The 11,940-nt window shown below is 36.5% G+C and overlaps 1 protein-coding gene across 1 annotated transcript in view; it reads left to right on the top strand.

The window, feature by feature from the left end:
• LOC107048902 (glutamate receptor ionotropic, NMDA 2B) overlaps positions 1-11,940 on the top strand; it is a 56,228-nt gene that overhangs the window by 36,058 nt on the left and 8,230 nt on the right. Inside the window, exons 2-6 of the mRNA XM_029125899.1 lie at positions 1,199-1,377; positions 1,482-1,896; positions 2,792-2,975; positions 3,616-3,754; positions 6,869-7,098. Coding sequence (XP_028981732.1) covers positions 1,199-1,377; positions 1,482-1,896; positions 2,792-2,975; positions 3,616-3,754; positions 6,869-7,098 — 1,147 coding nt within the window. The remainder of the gene's footprint in view (positions 1-1,198; positions 1,378-1,481; positions 1,897-2,791; positions 2,976-3,615; positions 3,755-6,868; positions 7,099-11,940) is intronic.

The following is an 11,940-nucleotide window of genomic DNA, read 5'->3' as shown; positions in this document are numbered from 1 at the left end:
TTTTTTATTTCTGCATTTCTGGGGCAAGTGAAGGGCGCAGTGGCATTAGGCGGGCCAGGAAATACAGAATCAGCGTTCACCCGGCGGAAAAATTCGATTTTGGCGAAAGTCGACTTTCCCCCCGAAAAAAGGCCAAATATGGCACTTTGGCTCCGAGTTGGAAAAATCTAGTTAAACATCTGGATTTAAAAAACGGCCAAATCGTTCTCGTGGTTTTTTAAAATCCATTCACTGTACATTGACTACAGATCATTTAATTCTGACATGATTCAAATTCACGAGATTCGAAATCACGCAGCAACAACACCTCGAAAAATCAAAGTAACGGTTGTGGGTAAATCGGGGTAAAGTCAACAAATCCACGGGATTAGGTTCAAATATAACTCCACGTGTATGAAACCACAGTGTACAGGGTTCCCGGAGCTTTTCCACTCTTTTCCGTGGTATGTGGCCACAGGGTCGGGAACTTATGGTGTACGTGTTACGAGGTTTATGGCCGACCCGACTCCCCCTCTGGGATAACTCCACCAACGATCTCACCACTCTACGCCTACAGAATACAAAGAACTCGCGAGAGAAATGAGAACAATATTCGTTGACTTTGAGGGATAAGAGAGTGAACGAAATGTTTGGAATGTCAATATTTTCTCTACGTGAAGTGTTTTATACATTTTTTATCACTATTCCCAGTAGAGAATTTGAATGGAATATCTCCCATTCTTCAAACCATTATTTTTTTAGTAAACAAGTATTTTAAAAAGCTTTTATCCGTTAAAATCTTTTTTTTCATATTTATAATTTCACCCAGAAAAACAGTCCATTTGAACTAAATAAACCACTCTTTTGGGAATTAAATTTATTTCTTAAAAAACTTCTTTCCTTCCCCGTCTCAATAATTATTTCATTGCATAAAAATGCAAAGAGAAATCAGATCCCACTTTTACGAAAAGCTTTACCGCAAGCTTCACTCAACTAAGGTTTATTAAATTTAAATAAACAATTTCCCTGAACCAACTATTATTGAATAATTTCATTGTTTAAACTTTTTAAAGTTTAAACCATGATTTTTCATCGTAAACTGCACCCACAAGTGTAAACAATTCTGATAATTTATTTACGAAAACGATCTAAAAATAAAGAACTTTAATCCAAATGTTTTTACAAATTTCTCACTTTCGTTGTATTCATATTGTTTCAGCCATTCTCGATTCTTTATGCAAAGAATTTCTCCCTGTGAAGGTATCAGCAATCCTCTACTTGATGAACTATGAGCAGTACGGTAGGAGTACAGCAAGTGCTCAGTATTTCCTTCAGCTGGCTGGGTATCTCGGCATTCCCGTGATAGCCTGGAATGCGGATAATTCCGGTCTAGAGAGGGTAAGATTTTTTTTTCTGCGAGAGATATTTGAAATTCGTGGAAGAATATTTGAAGTTCACCGGCCTCGTGGAATTACATATTTTCCCATCCCCTTTCTGCACAGAGAGCCTCGCAGAGCTCCCTTCAGCTGCAGCTGGCGCCGTCGTTGGAGCACCAGACAGCAGCAATGCTGAGTATACTCGAGCGATACAAGTGGCACCAATTTAGCATTGTAACATCGCAGATTGCTGGCCACGATGATTTCATTCAGGCTGTCAGAGAGAGAATATCCGACATGCAGGATACATTCAAGTTTACAATATTGAATGCTGTTTTGGTGACGAAACCCAATGACCTTATGGAATTGGTGAGCAGTGAGTCGAGGGTTATGCTGCTTTATGCTACTAGGGAGGAGGCAATACACATTCTGACAGCTGCCAGGGATCTCAAGATCACTGGGGAGAATTATGTCTGGGTTGCCACGCAGAGTGTCATCGAGAATCTTCAAACGTCCAATCAGTTTCCGGTTGGAATGCTGGGTAATACGCATTCATTTAATCGGCGTTTTTGCTATTTGTCTCCGTGACGGATCTGATTATTTCACGAAATCTTAAGTTTAAATTTTGTTTCACAAAGACCCAACAGCACAAATTCTTCAGACTCACAAATTATTCTTTATGTCATAATTTTACATTTTCTCATGTTTTTCAGGCGCGAAATTGATCAATTCTTCACTTTCGGAGTTTCATTTATTAACTCGAGTGCAGATCAATACGAAAATAATCCAGAGTATCAATTTTTTGTATAAATATGGTTCACGTCGTCTGAAGGGTCATGCAATTACACAACATCCGGTTGTCACTCGTAAAGCAGACGCAGGGGCTCTTCAAGAGAACCGACTCAATGCTTCCACTTATAAAACATCAAAGGGCTGTCGTTCACGCACGACAAAATTTGATAGGAAAACCTAGCGAATTCGCTTTTTCCATGCAATCTATTCTATTGACATATTTTCTACAGAATTTCCTCGACTCAAATTTCCAAGTTTTTTTTGTTGGATTTGCTTAATGAAAAGAAGAGGAAAATAGAATAAAAAAATTTGGAAAAGATTTGGCCCGAAGAAATTGTACAGAAAATATCTCAATAGAATTGGCCACAAACAAATAGGAAGTTCGATAGAAATCCTATAGAATTGTCTAGCGCATGCGCTAAATTTTTCTATTGATTTTGTTTTTTTTTTGAAAATTAGAGACATTCGTTCGGTTTCTCCTCGCAGCCAACAATTCTAGTAATCGACTCATGCCGGAAAAGTAATGAGGCGACTATTGGCACGCATTTCCCTCGATGTAACTTCAGCTCCTGCTGTTAAACCGGTGATATTGGAAGCCATTTTTCTTCGGGGTTTAATTTTTTTCTCTCTGTCTCGCTCGGCAGGCGTCCACTTCGATACCAGCAGCACAAGTCTGGTGAATGAGATCGCAACGGCGATAAAAGTGTATGCCTATGGGGTCGAGGACTTTGTGAACGATCGTCAAAATGCTCACCACAGCCTCAACACGACACTTAGCTGCGAGGGGCTGGGAGAGTCGAGGTGGAACACTGGTGATCGATTCTTCAAGTGAGTTACCGTAATTTGATCGATTAAAATCAGTAGCGAAGCGGTAAAACGATTGATATCGATTTAGCTCTGCTGAGTTCTCGGGGAATATCTCCCAATATGAGGGTGATGGCGAAATTTTCGTAATGACATTTTTTGTGGGGCGAATTGAGGGCTACAAAAAAGGTCATAACGAAAATTTTGCCGTCTGCTTTAGTTTCCGAGATATTTATTGAAGACTGGCCGATAATCAAAATCAAATTGAACCTTTTTACCGAATGAATCATTCTTTTGGCCATGTTTTTGTGAAATATGTGGATACCGTTAAAATTGTCGGCTGCAATTTCAGCTACACTACTTGCATTTTTTTTATCAAGTGAGAATTCCACTGAAATTTTAGGAATTCCGCTATTAAACGTTCAAAATTTCATGGAAAAATCAATGAAAAATGTCTATTTAACGTCAATTATTCCGCGAAGATTAGTACAAACAAAAAAATTGAGAAAAATATATTAATATTTGAGAATCCAGCATAATTTAGTAGTGAATATTTGCGTTTTGATTGAAATTCAAGCAAGTTCGGGAATTTCCCTCTTCTTGACGCGAGGGAAACCAAATAAACGAACAAAATCCATAAAAATTTGTATTTATTCTGCTCCAGATATTTGAAGAACGTCTCAGTAGAGGGCGACCAAGGTAAACCGAATATTGAGTTCACTCAGGATGGAGTTTTGAAAGCAGCTGAGCTGAAGATCATGAACCTGCGTCCTGGGGTCAGTAAACAACTCGTCTGGGAGGAGGTAAGTGACACCTTTGGTTCAATCAGCCAAATTTTTGGCTTTGAATAACTAAAAATCAGACGCCTGATCGAAACGATTTGGAAGTCCACTTGGCTCTTGTCTGGATTTTCCAGGAATATCTCCGAATCTAAAGGAGATACCGGAATTTTGGTCTCGAGCTTTTTTGTAGCTCTCAATTCACTCTACAAAAAAGGTTTAGTCAAAAATTTCGCTATCTGCCTTAGATTCCGAGATATTTATTGAAAACTGACCAGTGGTCACAACAGCATGGATTTGAGTTCGACTGCAATTCGATTGGATTTCGTTAATTGTCGCGTAATTTTTCCTGGCGTTTTTCGAAAATGACGTAATGGTTATCGAAATATTCAAAGAGCACGGGATTTCTTTGAGAGCCACATGAATTATGTTTACACACAGTCCGGAACTATTGGCCGCACTCAAACCAGTATTTACCTTTCATTTCCGCAGTATCCAACTTTGTCATTTTCGGTTGAAGAAATTTCCATTTGCCCCCGTCTCTCATTTACTCAGCCACATATAATCCGAAACTCGATAAAGGGACTCCAATATTACCCTAATACCTTGGGCGATAACACGTGTCTCATCAATGCGAGTTGTAAGCGGTCATTACTGAGATTAGGATGATTACATGTGAGCCGGGTTTACTCCGGAAAGTTTATTGGAAATAGAACAGGAGTACCTATCCCTAGCGTAATGGGTTATTCTCGGTTATTACACTTTTTAACAAGTTCAAGAGTTTATTTTGCTTACGAAGGAAGCTTTGTGATCATTCAAATTTCAAGTCTTGCATTTTTTTGCGTTATTTCCATTTAAATAATAATTGCCTCGTTATTTTTTTCATTATTCAATCGTTTGTCAATCTCATGGAGATTGACAAATTCAATCCTTCACACAGAAAAATGGTTTATTTGAATTATTAAACTTGTTTAGTCAATTAAGTTAATTTTATCCTCCACTTTCAATCATCAAATTTGTTAATTAAATTGCGTGAGAAAAATAAAAAGAAATATGAATATTCAGCGTCATTCGAATTGCACTTTGCACAGAATTATTATTTTTTTAAACATTCGTTTGTTTATAAATAAAATAATTAAAATTGGTTAAACTTTCGGAAACCTTATTTTTTTAGGCATAAAATCGATTTCTGGTAAAATTCTGAATATGAATAAATTTGTTACGATTCCGAACAGATGATTTTTATGGTGGAAGATTAATTGTTCATAAATTATTTATTTGTCAATTATTTTATCTATTTTCCTCTACAATTAAAATTTCTAATTTTTTTCAGGCTTGCAAAGTTCAAATAATAAAATAATCGCAAAATGTCGGGAAACATAGGATCAAATGGGGCTCAAATGGAAGCTTTAATGATTCCTTAAGCTTTTAACTCATCCTCTATTGCACTTGCTCACTTTTTATTTGAAAAAATATTTTTTATTCAGTGTCTGATAAGTTATATTCTATTTTATTTCAACGAATTTATAGATTTATTCAGATGTCTCCCCTGTGAGACAGGTGAATAAATAATAATAAAAATTCTAAAAATTAAATAAACTCCATTTGAAACAAATAAAATAAGTCTGATTAAATTAAACTATTTTCCTCCGTGTACGCGAAGAAAATGGCGAGAAACGTGTGAAGAAAATAAACATGGCGCTTTGCAAATACTGTCATTTGCTAGGATTTGTGAATAAAAATCGTTAACCTGGATTCACGTTTTTACGGATGTGCTTTATCTCCTGGGTGTTGTGAGTAGCTTTTATCTGTGCATTCCCAGTCAAGGTTGATCGGTAATTTTGCCACCCGCGGTATCGAATGCCAATACGCGAAGCCATGTCACGAGAAATATCACATTCCAGGGATATTCGTACAATGTCAGTGAGTGCTCATCGGTGTTTCGAGGAGCTGTGTCCTCGTCGCCCGCCAGTATTTAGCTCTGTTACTCTTTTTTCATGAATTCATGACGCAAACGGCTTTTCCCGATTTTTTTTTAAACGTCGACAACTCACTGACGCGGCAAAAAATCAACAAAAAATTGTAGAAGAGGACGGAGACGAGGGAAATAACGCCCAGTGGATTTCAGTTACGACAGAAATTCCATACCGTTGATGTTCTAGTTAATGCCGCTGAAAGCTTTTCGCGTTTTTAATGAGTGTCAATTTTTTTTTATTTATCATTTCAGTAGCGAAACGGTGAAACGGTTCAAGTCAATTTTGACTATTGGTCAGTTTTTATTGAATATCTCGGAATCTAAGGCAGATAGCACAATTTTTGTTATAACCTCTTTTGTAGCTCTCAATTCGCTCTACAAAAAAGGTTCTCACAAAAATTTCACTATCTCCCTTAGATTTGGAGATATTTTTCGAAAACTCAGCTAAGAGCTAAGTCATCTTAAATCGGATTACCGCTTCGCTACTGATTTGAGATTTCGGCCATTTTACAATGGTGTTATTATTTAAACTTTGTTCGTCTGAATTTAAAGCTTGACATTGTTGAATAGCAAATGGTAGAAAACATTTTAAAAGTCTGAAAAAAAATTAGAAAGCTTACTTTCGAAATCGCCTGAAACCCAAAAAAAAAAACTTTCCGAAAATTTAACCAATGTCAATTATTCATTTATAAACAACGAATGTTTCAAAAAATAATAACTCTGTGCAAAATTTATATTCATGATTTTTTTAAAATTTCCTACGCAATTTAATTGACAAATTTTATGATTAAAAATGATTGAATCTATATTGTCTGTACCAAACTGTAAAAGCTACTTAGATATTCTTAAATCGAATTCAAGTTCTTTCTCCGGAAAATTCCGCCAAATTTGTTCAATAGTCCATTCATAAAGCTGTATTGAAAGATTAAAATCTCATCCTCCTACTAAAAAATTTAGAAATCCATTACATCAAAAAATTTCTTTCATCATTGATACAGACTGAATTGGACATTTCATATGGACGAAGTGCTTTTTTCACAAAGTCGTTTTGGATGAACATTTTTAGAACAAATGTACCCTTTATTAATTCCACGCCAGGATCTTTGCTAAACAAATGCGTAAAGATCGCTGAATAATCCACCAATAATTGATTAATGTTGAAGATTGGCGTGTGGAAGTCTTGGCAGAAGGAGGGACTGGACATAAAGGACATAGTTTGGCCGGGCAATTCGCACACGCCGCCCCAGGGTGTCCCCGAGAAATTTCACTTGAAAATAACCTTTTTAGAGGAGCCACCGTATATCAACTTGGCCCCGCCCGATCCCGTCGGTGGCAAATGCCTGATGGATCGAGGGGTTCATTGTCGGGTCGCCAAGGAAGCTGACATGGCTGAGTAAGTATTGTCCGTAACAGGAATAAACGGCCTAAAGTTGCCCACAACACTGACTCCACGAAGAATAAACGAAAGACTGGTAAAAACTTTGTTATTATGTTAGGGAGGGTTAACCCTGGGGAACAGCGAGGTCAATGAAGGGACGGTATATTAACTTGAATTTCGTGTACAAATGCAGGATGGAGCGAAATAAAATGACGGAGCTATCGTTGATGAGTCTTTGTGATGTGTTATAGATAGCAATTCAAGTCTTCACTGGTTTTTTCATGTTATATTTTCATGTTATATATGTATGACCGTATTATGGCGAATTGACGAAATTCACGAAAAAATTCTCCTCCGTCTCTCCCTCGAAAAAGAAAACAAGCAGAAAATTCCTCTTGTATTGCATATAGTGCAGTTATTTTTGCTAATAAATTAGCAATCCGCTTCCGAATGGTTATTTTACACATTATTTCCTTCTATCATGTATAATTCATTGTTTATTTTATTTTATTAAATTGAATAAAATTTATTTTCAACTAATTTTGTCAGATTTTTAACTCATTTTTAATGTTATTATCATTATTCTTATTATCCCGTTTTCTATGCAACCTATTGTTTTTTTTACGGTTTTATCTCTCCCCTCAGTCCTTCGATAGAATGCTAATAGAAAATTTTCATTTATATCTACTTGAATGAATTTGAATCAACACGATTGAAGAAACCGACAGAAAGCTCTATTTCAGGGGAAAAAATCCAAAAATTAATTTTTTTACAAATTTTCAAATTAATCAAAATAACGAATATTGCTGATTAATTATTTCAATAATCATCAATTTAAATTTTCAAATTTTGAACTATTTTATTAATCAATAATTTAGATAGGAAGATTTCCGATTATTTGGTCAATTGGTAATCCCTTTCAAGACATTAGAATTATTTGCTTAATGAAAAATTCACATTATCAAATCAGTCCCACGTTATCAAATATTTAATTCATCACCAATCGCAAATTCCTTTAATATTGATGAAGTTTAATATTAACTTTTGGATCACACTGGTTCGATTTAACCCAAAAAATTCAAAACTCAAATTTGAACGATTACAAAGCTTCCCTTCCCTTCGAAAAGAAAAAAATCTCCCTAATTCATCGGACATAAAATTCTATAATCACAACAAAATAGTGACAGAGTTCGAACTTCCCCTAGAAGCCTGCAAATACCCCTGGGCTCCGAGCCCACAGAGAGAAGCCCCACTTTGTGCCACCAAGGAAGCATCAACTTTCCTCGTGCCAAGAACTTTGAGAAGTTACTGTCACATCACCCAGTGAGTGGCCATCTCACCGAATGTCTGACTTTCTTGAATTGCATGGAATTAGTCCAACTCGAAGAGCTGCTCTGCAGTTATCTGCACTCTCTCATTTAACGTAATAATAAACCTCTTTCGTGAAACGTAATACTTGAATCGGTGTTGGTCAGGGTTTACAGCACAATTGCCAGGTATGCACTTATTGAGTGCCGCAAAAAGCCAGGAGAACTGACCTCGTAAAGTTATTTAGTACCGTATGGCTCTCAATGTGACTCACGTTGATTGAAAATCACAGGTGAGGTTTCACCATAAATTCTTTTATCCATGTGTTTATTATCCCGCAACAGATGGAGAATGAGAATAGAAAAAAGTTTCGAGTTTCCAGAACCAAATTACAAGTAAAGAATTAAATTTTTCCCCATTAACTACAGTGATTCTTGCTAATAAATTAGCAATTTGCTTCCGAATGAATTCTTGTTTATTCTCAATTCTTATTTCACTCTATTTCAAATCTTATTGTTTCTCAATTTTTCTTCGTATTTAACTATTCTCTTTGTCTCTTTTTCACGCCATCATGAATTAAAATGCCATCAAAATTTTGTAAACAATCAGGAATGTAATATATCATAATCGAAACATCCAATTATCCAGTTGGTCCATATTGCAGAGAACCCAATAGCCTCCCTATTACACGCTGTACCACAACGATTTATTCCTCACGATGCCCTTGTTCAATATAAACCCCGGGAATTGTAGTCGTGCAAACCAAAACGACTGAGTTATCATTTTTTCCTCTCCACAAATGGTGAAACCGTGAAAATCGTTTTAGCTAACTGAATCTCCCCTGCAGGTACTCGCCTATCGACAGACGAGAGTTCATCGAATTGGGAAATACCGTGGTTTCTGGTATAATCTTCACTCAGCCCTTAACTATTGAATTCAATCTGCCTCGAACCGTTGAATTGATATTGGTAGAAATGAATCTCGTGGCTAGGAAATTGGAAATTAATTTATCGAACGATAAAACATTCCCTTATCTTCACAATACCCAGCTTCATTACATCTCATTCTTACGTTTTATTTCTCCCCTCTGGCTCTGATTGTGAACCAAATTTATTTTTACATGAGAACATACAGTGGAAATTTTCTCTCTCGTAGAGTTTTTGATAAAGAGAAAATTCATTCATTTCACTCATTTAATTCATTTAATTCATTCCATTCATTTCATTCATTTCATTTATTCCACTGCAGTTTAATTCATTTCATTTCAATGTATAACCCAATAAATAAAAAATAAACAATAAATGATTGTACAAATCAAGATGAAATCAGAGCAACGTCTTTACTAAATTATACGCCTTATGAATGAACGTGACATGCAATTTCAATAAATTATGCTGACCCTTCACCAACAGCGTGAAACAAAGGATTGGAGACCCTCCCTATCAGATTCCAATTAATCGCAGTTTGCGAAGAGTGTAGAACAAGAAAAAAAAACCGGTTGAAGGGCAGAGACGTTTGAGCAAGCTTTGTTCTTTCAAACCCCTGAGGGTATGAGTGACGGTGCAACACGGAGCTCGACAGCCCATGGACAATGGGTGTTGGGCGAATTTCAATTGATGCTAATTAAACCTCTCTCGTCCACGCTAACAGTTAAATTCATCACGGGTGGAAAATTAATTTTCCAGGAAAATTATTTCAATCAATGGGGATTTATCCGGGAATTCTCGTCACATCGGGGGATGATTGGCGTTGACCGAGGTTCCTCGCATCACCGGAGATCACCCTTTATTTTCATTCTCATAGATAGGATATGCTGAGAAATTTCCGATATTATCGAAGTTACAGGCGGTGGGAGATGAGTCTATAAAATTGAAATTCATAACAGTTTCACCAATGTTGGGAATTGGAGTTTTATCGGTGAGAACGAGACAAAATATTCTATCAGTTTTTTTATGAATTTTCATTGGGAAAGTTGATGAATCCAATGGGATGAGTCAATTCTAACTTTCTAAAGTTAAAATTTCACCAGAGAATTCTGAGAGAAGTAAAAACAAGTGGGAAATTGCTTTCGTTTGAACATAGTCAACATATTTTCGATAATAAATTAGCAATTTGTTTCATAATGGAATTTCTGTGATGATGAATTCAGTAGTGACGCGGTAAACCGAGTTAAGTCGATTTTGACTATTAGCTAGTTTTTGCTGAATATCTCGGAATCTAAGAGAGATAGCAAAATTTTTCTTATGACTTTTTTTATAACGCTCTATTGGCTCTACAAAAAAGGTCGTGACAAAAATCTTTCTATCTCTTTTAGATTCCGATATATTCGTCAAAAATTAGCCAATAGTAAAAATCGACTTAACCCGGTTTACCGCTTCGCTACTGAATTTTAGATTAAATTTAATGGCTCATTGAATCGAACATTGCCCCGACATTGCCCCAACGTTCAATTTTTTACCTCCCCCTGAATATTGGCTTCAAAATAAATTTTTTCAATGACAGTAAAATCATGAATTTTAATTATGTAGAATTAATTGATCTTCACAAAATCATAAATTCAGTAATTGCAGCCGAATCATGTCCATGTATTGGCATAGTTGGTGCCCGTTGCCATATATAATAAGCAAAAACTCCCCGAAATCCGAATTGCCACTTTATCCTTGAATCCCATACGAAATCTCCCTGCACGTACTTGCGATGGTAATAACGGCGAGTACGTGTTGGACGTGCTACGTAATTTATCGCCACTACTTTCCCAAGTTTAAATCACATCCCAAGGTTTCTCTATGAATTTTCACCCCGAGTAAAGTTCATAAGACCTCGGTGTAAATTAAATCAACAATGCGTGAAGTTTCGATGAATAATTTTCGTTGAGCATTTTAATGGAGTAGCAACGAAACAATTGGGATAAAATAGTTACTTTCCTCGATGAATTAAAGCGCTCCGTATACTTTGTGTTCGACTATCGGAGCGACCATGTTGGGAATAGAGTGGGAAACTGGGTTTAAGGAACTTTTGGAGAACTGCCAGGAGAATAAGTGGAGAACTGTCGGGGCTGTTAAACCCAGCGAGTAGTAACCACTGGGGATGGTCAGCCGTGCGATAACTTGTGGCTTGGACGATTCCACCTAAGCCAGAACTACAATTATGTACGATATTATTTCGGGGGCTGTGTGTTATGGTCTGGAAACATTAATTGCGGAGGAAACTTTTTTGGATGAGGATTTGAGGGGAAGGGAGGAAGGGAGCGGTTACATGACTCTTTCTTCCACTCGCAATAGCTCGCAATCTACTGGAGAAAGTTTGTGGAAGTGCCTTTTCAGTTTCGAATGAAATTGACTTCTTTCAATTTTCGCCTTTGATTCCAGCGATATTGAAGGATGGGAAGGTTCATTTGATTCTTTTTTCTCGTTCAAATTTTGAAAAAGAAAAATTTCGTTCAAATTTGAGATTTTGATTTTTTGGGTTATATCGGGCCATTATGAGTCAAAAAGTCCGGAAATGCCATTCTCAGAGCTTCATCAGTCGACGTTAATTAAAATTTAATTT

Source organism: Diachasma alloeum, unplaced genomic scaffold (genome assembly GCF_001412515.2).
Source record: "Diachasma alloeum isolate Michigan unplaced genomic scaffold, Dall2.0 Dall_scaffold_00198, whole genome shotgun sequence".
Taxonomy (NCBI): Eukaryota; Metazoa; Arthropoda; class Insecta; order Hymenoptera; family Braconidae; genus Diachasma; species Diachasma alloeum.
The sequence above is the reverse complement of the archived record's forward strand: the minus strand, read 5'-3'. Positions and strand labels throughout refer to the sequence as shown.